At 43.6% G+C, this 14,244-nt stretch overlaps 1 protein-coding gene across 2 annotated transcripts; it reads right to left on the reverse strand.

The window, feature by feature from the left end:
- Positions 1–50: 50 nt before the first annotated feature.
- On the reverse strand, positions 51–8,046 carry LOC116431580 (uncharacterized). Of its 2 annotated transcripts, XM_031987221.2 has the most exons (5): positions 6,093–8,044; positions 4,370–4,572; positions 3,844–4,191; positions 3,010–3,090; positions 51–2,794 (listed from the first exon to the last, which is right to left on the reverse strand). In XM_031987221.2, exons 1-5 carry the CDS (start codon positions 7,771–7,773, stop codon positions 2,594–2,596), a joined length of 2,514 nt encoding a protein of 837 aa, XP_031843081.2. In that variant the 5' UTR covers positions 7,774–8,044; the 3' UTR covers positions 51–2,593. The 2 variants fall into 2 exon arrangements, with proteins under 2 accessions (XP_031843081.2, XP_031843082.2); XM_031987222.2 differs by lacking the exons at positions 51–2,794; positions 3,010–3,090 and adding an exon at positions 3,430–3,739 and having other exon boundaries at positions 6,093–8,046.
- Positions 8,047–14,244: the final 6,198 nt, after the last annotated feature.

Here is a 14,244-nt window from a genome sequence, read left to right on the forward strand (position 1 = left end):
AAAAGAATCGTCACTTTCCAAGAGAAAATGGTGGAATTCAATCCGAGGGATCCCAATGACCTTAAACATTTATTCGTAAATAAAGTTTATAATAGTATTATTATTATGATAGTAATAATAACAAGTTCTCGGTGATCGATCGATCGGTCACCTGCATTTCGTTTCCTCTTCGCGTGAACTCCTGAACGCGTTAATAAAGTTGCGGAGACGTTTCATAGACATTAAGCAAAATTTCCCTCTCCTTTTTGTCCTTTATTCTGTCGGATCTTAAAAAGAAAGAGGTGTTCTTGCTGCTCGAGTAACAACGAGTGTGCACCATATTGTTTTACCCTTCCATCAGCGTTATTTTCGGACGCGTACATATAGGAATCGCTATATTTCTGTATCCGATAAAATTTAAATAGTTAACACAGTTCATTCTTACAAAGGCACAAGTTTCTTTCCTGTTTCCGCGGCGGAAAATTTCTTCCTACGCTCCAGCCCTATTCGCAAACATACATTCCTGGTTTTTATTTTGCAACAGCGTTCTCCAATCATCATATTTCGCGAATTGAATTTAACAGAACTTTACTGTTACATTTACAACGAAGTAGAAATTTGAAATCAGAGTCAAAGTGAATTCTAAACGCTATTCTTTCTTACCCTTCCAACGTATGAAAAATTCGCCAAGCTTTCAAGAGACTGTGTTTCTTCAGTTAAATGTAATTAATGATTCGAATTCGAATAATGATTCTAATTACTAACAGTTCAAACAATTTTTCACCCGTTCACAACCGTAGATTGGAAAATGCTGCTCGATCGTTGATCACGCAAACTAGTATATATCATAAAAATACATATCTGTCGCGTATATTCTTTCGAATAAAACTGGAGGGTTCCTTAAACAATAAAATCACGCGCTTAAAACCGAAACGTTCGTGCGGGCCAGAGTCAGGCGGATACCTTACTCCAATGACAGAACAATTAAACAAGTGACTAGAATATTCGTACGATGCTCGTCGAACGAAAACAGTAAAACAATCGATCATCTTTCATTCGTTATCAACGAAATGTTCGCCCGCCTCTGGAGAACAGAACTTAACGAACCGGAAGCTAAGCTTTTCAGGGCTACTAGAGTACAGAAGTGTCCGCGCGAAGCTCCGTGGTGCGCGAATATAAAAACAAGTTAAAAAAGAGAATCGAACGGTAACACGGACAGCGACACGATAATCTACAAAATATACAAAAACACGAGTTTCGGTGGGCTTATTGTCGGTAGACATTAGGCTACGTGAAATAAACCGTAAGACTTGTGTCTGACCTGCCAACGGTTTGGCGAGAGCAGTTGCGGAGTACTTTACGTTCATCTTTGTCATCGACATCATACGTTTTCCCATTTTATTTGGGTTGTCGAGAAAGCGCTCGCGTAAACAATCCGAAAGCCTTCTTCACAGAGTTCTTCAGGGAGTTCTTTGAACAGGGAATTCATCGTATCAGGTTGATGCAAAAGTTTCGACGTTCCTTTGTAAGAAATAAAAAGAAGAGTTCTCACCTGCTCGCTGGCTAAATGAAAAGTAAGTAAAAACGAAGAAAGACGTGTACTTATTGATGTTGTAATAATTTGAAGACACGTGTTATTCGTTTAAAAAGAAAACAATGTTTTTGTGAATCGAGTAGAAAAGACGGCGGAATGTTTGCATCAATCCGATACATTCGTTTTTCGTCGGTACAAGAATTTCGTTTCGTGAATGGAACGCGAGCTCGTTCGGTAGTCCCCGTTTCGGTGCAAATTGATTGTTCGCGTTCGGGACTGTCCGCTTAATTTTCAGGCGAGATGTGCGCGCAAGCAGCTCGGGGACACGAGTCTCGCGTTCGCCTGGCTACAAGGAAGCTCGGTCGCCTATAACGTCTTATGTAATCGACAGCCAGCTGACAATTGCCGCTCATCAAAAACCGACGGAATGTCGCACGCACTTCGAACAATGAAGAACAAAAATAGAGAAACGCTCCAGAGCTGGTTTCATACCGGTCAATGAAGGAATTTTCGTTCGTCAGGTGCGTTTGCAGCGGAGTTACAACAAGAATCGCGGTAGCTTTGAGCTGTGTGCACGCTGGACCACCGGCGGTGTACTAACTTCTGATAGTTTCGCAAATTTCACTAAGAAATCATAGATAAATGATACGATCATTAGGTTCCGTAGACTTTATTTTATAATTTCGGTAATTATCAATTTCAACGTCGACCTCGGACTCTGAAAAAGTTATACAATCTTCTCTTTCGTTACTTTGCAGCTTTCAGATACCTCGCTACAAGTGCCTCAGTGTGTACGCAGCTTAAGCCTGTTCCAGCGTGTCCCGCGAGATGCGTGAGAATGCGACTAGCCCGTTAAATCCTTTCGTCTACGTGACTCGAACTGAAATGAAGGATTCGCCACGAGGAGTGGTTGAAAATGAGGAGCCAGTTCCGAAGTTAGGAAAGTGACTTTTTTTACGCTTTAAATCTGGATTCACAGCGGGGCTAGTCCATCGAATGAGCGGACGATTACGTTTTAAGGCCGAAAAATGTCTTCAACAACATTCGTTCTCGTTGTCGCGGTTGCACAGTGTTGGTTGCCTACAAATCGATGTCTTCTTGCTTCGCTTTGGGCGCGATTTTCTCTGTGCTTTCGGATTCCTTCACAGGACTGTGGACCTCCGCCACTTCCACTGGCGGAGGAGCTGCGGGATTCACCGAACGATCCTCCTCGGCAAAGGCGAAACCAATTGTCGCCCCGATCTTCTGACTTGCTTGCCTGAACGAGTCTGACAGCATCACCTAACAACGAACAGGTGATCAGAGTTAATTAATGCCTTTTTAACACTGAACGTACCTCGACCGGTTGAGTAACTAGCCATAATAATTATAAATAAATAAATTCTTTATTCTAAAAATTTTGTATGGGTATGCATATAGTAACGGTACGTTTAGTATTAATAAAATCACTCGACCTCAGCATAGGTATTTACTGACTTCAATACTGATTCACATACCTGTACTACGTTGATGCACATGGACGTCAGAGCCAGCCCGAACACCAGGTATATTATCGAACACATCATGTATATGGGATGCTAAATCAACGAACCAATCAATTTGTTAATTTCGTCGGTTCATTCAGGCCATCGGGTTTTTAAATTTTTTTTTTGTTTTTTTTTCGCTAAGTGATACACGTGCAACTGTGCTAAGTGAGTCTTATGCGGAAAGCACGGTAGTGTGTGACGGTGATAGAAGTTTTTTTGAGGGTGGGTGATGATGGTGGGTTTAGATTGTCTGTTTTTTTGACTCTTATTATTTTTTGTTTGTTGATGAACTTTTGGTATTTCAAAGCTTACCATCTGAACGCCACCGTGAAAAAAGAAGCAAGATACACAAGTTAATCGTACGTCGACAGACTGCTCTCGAGGATTATCTGGCTCGATCGAACACAAACTGAACGCTAATCGCAAATCAAAATGGCGGGAAGTTACGATGAATGTACAGTTGGTCGCGAGGTAATGAACGTTAAGTAAATCACAATTCTGAATACTATATCTTCCTGTCGATAGAGATCATTTAATCCTGAAGACAAATTTCAAAAGGATTCATGATCGAATTACAATATTCCAGGTTCTATCTTCAATTATTCGATATATTGGGAATGATCGCAGACCAACTCCTCGACCAACTGCACGAGACCCGGAGGCTTGTTCGCTCAATCGGCAAAGAATTGCCCAGCAGTATCTACGGTTGCAAATCAATCGCGTGTCCAAGATGCTTAGATCGAAAAAAGGAAATAGAAAAATTGAAAGGGCGGTCCAGAACGGATCGGTAAAGCTGATCGTCACCTTTGGTACGTAATCGCCGAAGCCGATTGTGCTCATGGAGATGAAGACGAAGTAGAAGCTCTCGAAGAACCCCCAGCCCTCCGACAGGCAGAAGAGTGTCGCTCCGATGAAGATGTAGCCTAAGAGAATGAAAATCGCCACCGAGATCGGCAAATTGAATTCGTCGTCGACGGCGAATGCGGATAGTGCCGGAGTGCCCGGCGTGTCCGGGGCGTTTCCGTCCAGGTTCAGTACCGTTTGCGACTGCTGCGCCTGCTTTTGCATCTCCTCGATGTCTTCAGGGTTTATTTGGGACGGCCTCTTGAACGTAGCGAAGTCGTAGACCAACTGAACGCCTTTCATCACTTCCTGAAGACGCGATTAACAGATATCAATGACTAGACTGTACTACTGTGGATATTTAATTTGCTACACCGGACATTTTGAAATTAACCCTTTGCGCTCGAGAGGTCAGTTTCAGTCATGTTTAATGTTTAGACCTATAACTAGTTCTTCACTCCTTTATAAATGATCAACGACGGTTCACCTGAACAGGTACGGTTCGCCGGACTGTCCGGCAGCTTCCGGTGTAGTACAGTCTCCTGACGAACGCCCAGAGGAACTTTATACCCCGCGTGAACAATTTACCAAAGTCAGCCAATATGATCAGGAACATGGGGATCCCGAAGATAGCGTAGACGATGGTGATAGCCCTTCCGGTGTTGGTGCTCGGCGAGATGTGCCCGTACCCTGCAACAAAATTCACCGATTCAAACAGTCTGTCTATAATTAACCGTATGCTCAACAGGTTTCAAGCTCTCGTCGCACCTGAATGAAACCGAAAATAAATATCGAGTCGCTAAATACGCGAAGGCACGCGGTCTAACTTTAGAAGCATGATTTGGCGGTTGTCTGCTCGCGATCAGTCCGCGCGTCCTCTTTCCGAACGCATCCGCGTGGCCATTGATCGGAAAGAACGCGATTGGACGCGGACCAGGTCACGTATTAAACGATTTCTCGTTAAAACGATTAATCGACCAATGTTGGAACTCTGCTAATTAAGGCTTGAGCCTTTGATCCGCGTGAATTTCTGCCCATGTCCTATTTTCACCCGTTTCCATGTCGAACGCAGCGGACAATTCAATCTCGTTAGCTTAATATTTCTATGATCAATCGTGCAAGATTGTTTTCGAGAATTTAATCCGATCAACGGTCTTTCGTCTTGTCAAGACCGCGTGCGCACACACGACCGCGAAGTATTTGACTTGCTAATTTCTCGAGTGCGACTGATAACTACGTTTATTCCATGAATCTCGTCCTTTCGCGCTGCAGTTATTCCATTTGCGTTTCATTTGCTTCGCTTATACGCTACTATTATGCATGCATTCTTTTTTTATTTTTACGTTAACTGTGCGTTTACTTTACTCTCGTTTCGCGACCCTTTCCAGCTGCTATAAGCTAGATACTATATTTTCGTTAGCTGTGTGTTAAAGTTGTACAATAGAATTGGTCGTTTCGGAAGACAGTTCGACACAATGGCGTCCAGGATACGTTGAACGTTCGAAATTAGAGTATTCAAGTAATTTTCCCTCGCACTCCTCTACGCATGCGCGTTCAATTTCGATACCGGTACCACACACTGGTACCACGACTATGTTCCTGCCTTTGGAAAATCAATACGAGACTCGTAAACCGTTTTTACGGCGAACATATCGCTCAGCTATATCGGTCCCTCGTCCCCTAAAACCTGGATGTTCGCTTAATCCAGCGGAAAAAAGTTTCCGGGATCCCGATTGATCCTTGCTCTGAATTTAAGGACTCTCCAGGCAGAAGAACGATACCAACTTCGTCGTTATTGCTGAAATAGATCGTCACAAGCCTTATATCTTAAAAATTTTAAGTTCCATTATATTAAAATGAAGAATTTATGAGCATTATAAATTTGAAAAATGCCTACATCTATAGCTTCTTAAATCCTTTTCATCCTCAATCCTTCAACTGGTAGCTACCAACTTTCCAATATCTAATAAAAATTCTAAATTTCGTCCTTATAGCTAAAACCGTATATCATTGGAAGTTTTGTAATCGAACAATTTAAAGACTTACTATTTCAAATCTATGAGCCTTATATCTCTAAAAATGCCTGAGAACCTATAGCTGAAATCCTTTTCGTTCATTTCAATAAGCAGGTATACAAAATTGCATGAAAAAAATAGTTAAGAAATCTTCTCAAGCATCGCTTAACAAATGTTGCCCCCTGATTGTCTCACCAATCGTCGTGATCACCGTCAGACAGTATACAACAGCGTTTAAGAAGGTCCAGCTCCTCTGTCCACTGTACGTTTGCACGCCAGCCTCATGAGCTTCGTGCAGCTGTTCCTCGAACTCCATCAGCTTCTTCCTAGCCATGCTCTTCCAGTCATCCTCCCTCATATTATGACTGTAATCCCACAAACTATCCAGAAAGTCCCTCTTCACTCTCTTCACGCCGCACTTGTAGAACGTCTCGAAGGCTCCTTCGGTGAACCTGAAGACGAAGGCACCCAAACCGCAGTAGATGATTATCAGAAGCAGTTGGGACAAGCAACGGTTCTTCAGGTCGTTCATGATCTCAGTCTCGATGGGATTCTGAGCGACGAACGCCTTGAACTCGGACACCACGTCCCTTAGAGCCCTGAGAAAGTCCATGAAGGTTGTCTTCTCAGAGGCTACTTCTACTTCCGGTTCGGGTGCCACTGGTTTAGGAGGCTCCTCTTCGAGCTTAGCATCCTCTTTCTTCTCTTTCTTCTTTCTGCCAAAGAAAGGCACCCACCAGAACCAGGACCTCTTCTCCTCTTCCCCATGTACCTCCATCATCTCTACGGACTGCTCTATTTTCTCTTGCTCGGTCTCGCTCAAAGGCACACTAAACTTCCTGCGTCTCAGAACGGTCTCTTCCTGGGCATCTTCGTAGGGATCCGGCGTGTCAGGATCTAGGATGCTCTGCTCCCTCTTCAGGTACTCCCTCTGGGCCTTGGCGAAGTCCTCTATCAGCGAATCGTTGCTCAGAGGAATGATCTGTTTCTTCAGCTCAGTTGAGGACCTCTTCATCACCGCCTCCTTCGGTTGCTGAACAGGGAACGTCTCGCTCTTCTTCATCTTAGGGTCCTCGTCAGTGTCGTCCGTCTGACTGTGCATCCTGGACCGTCTCCTTTCCGGCTTCGGTTGACCTTCGGCCTCTTCGGCTTTCTGTTTGCTAGCTCTTTTCTCCCTCGGTGGCTTCTCGATAGTCTCCTTTTTCACTTCCAGCTCGCCACTGGTCGTCCTCTTCGCGCTAGACTTCTTCACTCTAATTCTGACCCCCTCGGGTGACTTTGTCCTCCTCGGATGCTTGTCGTACCTCTCATCCAGGTCACTGGAGTCGGTCGACTGACCGTGCCTCTCGATCCTCTCCCTCGACTTCTTCTTCAGCCTCCTTTCCAGCTTCCTAGGCTCCACCGCTTGGTGATCCGTGTCGCCGTCCACCTCTTTGGTCTTCGGTAGCTCCTCCTGCCGCCTTTCCGCCAATGGTTCCTCCTTCGCAACTGGAGCATCCTTTATCGAATCATCCCCCGGAGCATCCTCCTTTACCGGCCGAGGCTCTTCAGCGTCCCGCGACCTCTTAGGACTCTTTTCCTTAACATCAGCGTTAGGGGAGCTAATCTTCTCTTCTCCCTGCCGTTTCTTGGCATCCTCTTCCTCCTCCTCCTTCTTCTTCGCCTCCTCTATCTTCTGCTGTTCCTCCCGTTTTAGAATCTTCTCTTTCTCTTCTTGTTCAGCGTCGTCCGCCATCTTCTCCATTCTGGCGCGCCTCGCCTCCTCCTCGTCGTCCGATGTCTCCACCAGCTGGTTCCTGGTGGACGGGTCCGGCGTCTTCTCGCGTCTCCTGGCCGCCGCCTTGCGGCGTCTGTGCACCGTGTAGCTGTCCTCCATCGCGCACGCGGCTGGAGGATCAAGCGGCCCGCGGATTTTTAATTGTCTCGCAGGTAGCGGGGTTCACTTTGTCGGTTCCCTTGTTCACCGGTTAACGGGAGAACGATCGTCGTCGACGAACGGTTGGAGAACAACGGCGACGTGCCTCTCCTGGCCCCGGTGCAGAGGCGCGCACCGAGACAGAAATAAAACAGAGGCTGCTCCCACCACCCGCCGCCACCCGGCTTCTTCGGTCATACACAACCAGGCAGCGGCGGGAGGACCGGACCGGCGAACGAACGGCTGACGCCGCGTTTTGCCGCAGCATACCGGGTATCGAGCGAAATCGCGCGCGCAACGCCAAGCGCAAACGATGCGACGCGACGTGGCGCCTGCAGCTACCGCAACACCCTGCACGCAGCGGTAATACCCGCGCAACCCGGTCAGCCCAACCCGCCTGGCTTTCGATTGCTTTCGAAATTTTATTCGGGCAGTATTTTTCCGTTTGTCCATTGCATCGTTGCTTTATCTTGTTTGTTTGTAGCTTCTCTTGAGGCCAGGCCTGTCTTCTTAAGGATTGCTTTGGAAGATATTCTCGTTGCAGCAGTGTCTTTCGATTTTTATTGTATCGATGCTTCCTCTCACTTGTTAGCTACTCTCTTGGCTTCCTTTTTATTACTATCTATTATTTTGTTACTGTTATTAACATTAACGCTGTTACCACCTATTCTTCTTACTACCGTTATTAATATTATTTGAATTCTAAAACTTCATCGTGAATTCGACACGATATTTCGAGGCGATGGTATAAAATTATGTAGATTGTATTTTCCAGAAATACGCGATGGGACGTGTACGCGCCATTTTGTCGGCAGATGATCCCTCTTGAATGGCAACCGGGTGTACATACACGCTCTCGTAACCCCTTGCCTTTATAACATCGAATAAGACTCGTAATATTCTTTTTTTAACAAATATGGTATTGATAATCGTTCTTGTCTGGAATATTCCTCTCTTCTGAAAAAGCGTGCAAATTTCAAAGGAATTTCCGTAGAAATTTAATCCGCACTGTGACAAACGGCATGGAGGAACAGCGTCGATACAAAAGGCAATAGAAATCCATAGCGTGGGAGGCTCAGAGTCAATTAACAGTACAAACTTCAATAATATCAGCCCCTGGGCTCTCTTCAATCGACCTCCATTTCAATCGCCGCTCCGTTTACACTGTCCTCGCGAAAAATTCCATAAATTTATCGACGGATGCGCCCACCTCCGATTCACAATTCACCGCACCCGCGATGCAGTCATTGTTCATGCATAAAGCTCGTACCACCCGAAAGAACTCCTCCGCGTGTTCAACTTTCAGCGTTCCTTCGCTTCGGTCCCTTATCAGTGTCAATTTTGCAACTCGACGGAACTTTCTATCGCCTTCGGTCTGTCCAATAAGTCACACTAACTCACCGCTTGTGCTCGGTCCATTCAATTTTCACTATTCGATTCCTTCGTTTCGAGGATTTCTCTATTTCGTCGCATGATAAATTTTATATTCAATATTTTTCATACTTTTTCATGGCTCGAAGAACACGTTGAATTGTTTTTAATCGATGCACTTATTAATTTGATCGTTTAATCGCTATTATTCGTGCCCATTGCGAAGTCGTTAAACAAACGTGTCCTTTCTACGATAAAACACTTCTTAAACGTTTGTCCTAAGAAGATTTATCTTTCTGCCGTTAATTTTATAAACTTTCTTCCCAGGGGAACGTCTTCCGATTTCCGTGCGTTCAACCAACAGGTAAAACAAGCTTAATGAACCGTTGAATGGACATTATCGACCCAATTTCCCCCGTTTTCGATTATCACGCGGAACCGGGGAACTTAACTCGCAAGTTGCTCCCGTAATTATCCTTCTTCTGCAACATTTACTATCTAACTTCTATCGTATCGCTTCCTTTGTTCGTAACGAGGACGCGGAACACGAACGAACAGCAAGAGAATGTTTACACTTTGTGCTCGGAAACAAAGTGTGAAAGTTTCGCTGCAGCGAAAACAGAAAGAAATAGAAGGAAAGTTTAGGAAACTTTGGAACACCTTTTTCGGGTTCACACTCAGTAGATCGAGAACACGCGTCGCATAGACGAAATGTCTGATTCTACGAGTCCCCGATTCGCCGACCCGGCAATTTCCCTTTGTTTCCGTCACTGGATATTTCTCTAGGACGACATCTTTCGTTTCACGTCGCTCCCGGTACTTTTGTACTCGAAAACAACGAACGCTCGATCGTTAAACCCGTTGCATCTCGATTCTTATAACTCTACTCTTTGAATATTTTAAAATTTCAATACCATTCAAAATTAAAGGATATTTTGCTCCAGACTTTTAACTCATTTTCTTGAATAAAATCATCGCTCTTTGGCCCCTTTTCAATTTACAAACGGTACGCTCTTCTAAAATGAAAAAGAGAAACAGGAAATATAAAAATGAGTGCGATCGATGTGAAAAATGAGATGGTGTCCACGGTCGAAGAATAATGACCGAGGAAATCCGAAGTCGTTCGAACGCAACGTTAACACGTATCAATGTATCTCTTGGAGAATTACCAAATTGCAGTCAAGCCCGAACGATTCCTCGAAAATAAAGTGGCCAATGAACACGTCGGTTTCTTTGTACCAAAAAGTTGAACGTATCGTGACTAATTAGACTCTTCCTGTTTTTCACGCCAATCTTAACGAAAATATAACAATTACAATTTCACTATGTCAATTGTTTACAGACGAACGTTTCAAAGTTTCGCAGAAAATAAATTTCTATCTTAATACAGTCGCGACGTCTCGCCGTCAAAAAAACAATCTCTTGATAAATAATTCACGAGCGATGATTTTAGAACGAGTCAGGCTGCATCGCGAAATATATTTGCATTCGCCGACATATTTTTAGCTCTAATGTTACTCGATGCATCCATTTCGCTGCGAGAACGAAGTTACATTGTACAGGAACTTTCGCAAATAGATTAAAACCGGGAAAAGCGGTAAAGCCTCGCAGTTTCCTTGTTAAAACGTTTCGAATCGCGTTTCTGAAACAAAGGGCCCGCCTCGTCGTTAGCACAAAGGGTTCGTGTAGTGACTATGAAACTTCAAAGTATCCGTTACGGTATCATATCTAGATGAATTTGTTACCAATTCGAAACCATTCAAAAATACTTGACAACGAACGAAAGTTACAAATGATAACAAATGATACTTACTAATAAAAAATGAAAAATTTTCGAATCAACATTTTAGAAACAGGAAACGAAAAATGAGAAATACGGTTTACAACTCTGGATTCTTATTTCGATCGGAACCGTCTCGGTCTACCTTAAATTCATTCCCGACGTTCGCGTAACACGCCTGCCATTTTGAATTCCTCGGGGACGCCTGGCGTCTCACTTTTGTTCGTCGCGAAAAATGCGGAAAATAAAGCGATTGAGGATCACGAACGTGTTACAAATGCCATGGCCGCGGTTTCGAATAGACTCGAAAGGAAATGCGGACGACGCGTTACAGGCTGCTGGGCAATTTAATCCGTTGAATGCTGGACCATTCTCCCCTGTGATTTCTTCCGCGATGATACCCCGAATATCTTTCTCGTTGTTTCGTTCGCGGACAATGGGAACGGCAGTTAACGAGCGGCAAAGCAATTGAAACGGAACTCGGCCGGACCGTTTTTGTCGAAACACGAAACCTTTTCGCTGTCGGTCTACCGTCATTTTTAATCTGCTTTCGTCCGTGTTGGTCGTTATCACCAGCAGGGTATCCCGCAAATAGAGAACGTTGTCGATTAATATACAGACGCTGGAACAGAAAAAGGAATCGTTCGTTTTACTAATTATACATTGTCTTTTGAATTAGTAAAACGAACGATTTCTTTTTCGATTGCACAGAATTTAGACGTTCGATTATGTGAAGTGTAACATTTCATTGTGTAACATTTTAAGAATTATCTGTCCCTATGATGAGCGCTAAGATTGATAGTGTAGTAAAGAAGTGTACGTAAAAACTAATTTACGCTCAAAATCATTTACGATCTAGTTTCATGCTTCGTCGCAATACTTTATAGTAGAACTAGATAAATTGCCCCGAATAATTGCGTGTCGGTCCGAACATACCAGTGATACGCTAATGACAGTCTCATTGTCCTATCGGATCGTTTAAATGAGCATTCCGAGGGGTAATTAACGGGCTGGAAATTTAGAAATAAATCAAACGGTGTAGCGTGAATTTCGGAGGACGTAGATAGTGTAGAAATAACCGGGGAGGTCGATCGATAAACGGAGAAAATAAATAGCTATATCGATGTGCGCTAGGTCGCTATTAATACTATAAGTTGGTGATTTCAACGAGTGTCAGGTGGAGGCGCCAATGCATTAATGGAGTCACGTGGATTTTATGCACATATGACGTATGCGATCGCAGCGAATAACGAGTAAACCGTTTTATTTAAACGCACAATCGATTCTTTGATAAGCGTATCAATTGTTAGTTACTAAAGGTTTAAATTATTAATCCTCGAGACGTCGAGAGTTATTTATAATTTCTAAATTCAAAATACGAATCAAATGTCCAATCAAATATTTAGATTCGTTCGTGTTTAGATTCAACCGTTCGACTAATAATCGTAAAGAACTCGTATATACCGCGATTTTATGACTCACATATATACTTACTCTCAACGGTAAGTGGGCAAATAAAAAAATGTTTATCTTCCGTGAGTATAGCTGGAGTCTGTTCATCTCCCCTCAAAAAACTAGCACTGCGAACGATTAAGTTTCAGGGTGTCTATTTTCAGAGAGCGTTCCGAGTAGAAGACAATATTGCGTAATTTCGTACCAAAACGAAACGAGATGGCCTCTTCGGTACAGAACACGAAAAGCATGGCGCCTAATCTTCCCACGAACATCACCCACGATTCTTCTTTTTCGTTACGTAATGCCGGCCACTCGAAATAGTACGCGTGGGCACGATCTCCCGATGCCTGCAGAGTCTATGCACGTGGAACCATCCTCTTGGACAATCGAACCTCACTTTTACGAACAGCGTTATCTTTTCTCCTGGTTCGTTTCGTTTTCTCTGTAATTTCATTACACCTTATTAGCATTCGTCTGCATTGTTAACTAACGTTGACGTTTGTTTCTCACTGAATAAGAGAATTACTTTGAATACTTATAATAGACGTTATAATTATCATCGTTCCCTGAGGAAGACAAGTTTTCGTTGTAATTTATCGCGTTAAGTAATTCCAATGCTCATTTACTACGGGACTTTTACTTAATAACTTATTTGCTTAGCAGAGGATAACGAGTTTCCAAGTTCCACTTTTTGAAAAGATATTTCTTCGTCGAAAGTTTCATAGCTTTGAAACGTACGAAAATCTAATCATCCAAGTTTCACCGATAATTGGTAACGCCTAAAATTATCTACGCGCCCGCTATCATTACCATTATATCAAAGTGTATCGGAATAAAATATTTGTGTGCACCGCACAAACTTCGCCGATTAATTATCGAGATCTTGTCCCCGTTGGAACGAGGTCGCGGAATTATTAATTTCCATGTGCAGCTGCGACCGACATTGTGTTTTCCATCTGTCGACGGTATTGAGCGTTTCGAAACGGCTTCAACGAAAAAGGGGCATCCCTTTCGTCGACGACAATTTTTATGCGTTTACATAGAACTGAGAAGTGCGAAACTGCGGGAATCAATATCAAACGGGAAACTGTACGAAATATACAGAATGTAGCGTCTTCTCGAATATTTCTGTCGAAAAACCGTTTTCCAGCATTATTTACGCTCCTCCATTTTCCTAATCTCGTTCTTAAAAATTTAAATTTCCATGGAGATCGGTTTATTTAGTAGTCTATTTTCCTCCCGTCCTTTATCGACTTCAATTCTCCGGCCAATCGGGAGAGCCAACGGTTTCGAGATGCGTTCATGTAAATAACGGCGCATCCTCTCCCGTGCAACCGTGTAAATCAATTTAATAGCATCGGGAACAACTTCAGCCCCGGAAAACAAAGACTGCAGCACGACGCATCGCGGATGCGAGCAAGGAGTAAGCCACGAGAAACGACGCGCCGCGTTTTATCGGGAATGTCGGTCTCTATGCAACCTGAGATTCAGCTGCGAAATGCGGATGATTTCTACGGGCTTGTGTATGCTTTGGTTACGGAATGAACGGCATGAATTATGCGCACGTTGTGCACAGTTTCCACAGAGTTGCAGGAGTAATTGCTATTTCAGAGAATCGTGTGGGCAATTTTTAATCTTCACTTTAACTTAAACTGTCTTTCATCTGTCTTCATCTATTTTTATTTACCTCTATCTTCGTCTATTCTCCTTGTTTCCATCTCGATGTTTGTCTATTTTATCTAGTTTTATCTATCCCTGTCCCATTAATTCCAAAACAAATATAAAGGGCTTAGAAGCGAAGTGCCTCCCCTGCCCACGCAAAATGG

Source organism: Nomia melanderi, chromosome 13 (genome assembly GCF_051020985.1).
Source record: "Nomia melanderi isolate GNS246 chromosome 13, iyNomMela1, whole genome shotgun sequence".
In the NCBI taxonomy this organism is placed as follows: domain Eukaryota; kingdom Metazoa; phylum Arthropoda; class Insecta; order Hymenoptera; family Halictidae; genus Nomia; species Nomia melanderi.

Excerpts from the sequence above, each read along its gene's own strand:
- LOC116431580 (XM_031987221.2), bottom strand. The coding sequence starts at position 7,773 with ATGGAGGACAGCTACACGGTGCACAGACGCCGCAAGGCGGCGGCCAGG. Across the intron at positions 4,192-4,369 it reads GGCGAACCGTACCTGTTCAG|GAAGTGATGAAAGGCGTTCA; the intron begins GTGAACCGTCGT and ends TCGCGTCTTCAG. Across the intron at positions 3,091-3,843 it reads TCGGCGATTACGTACCAAAG|CATCCCATATACATGATGTG; the intron begins GTGACGATCAGC and ends TCGTTGATTTAG.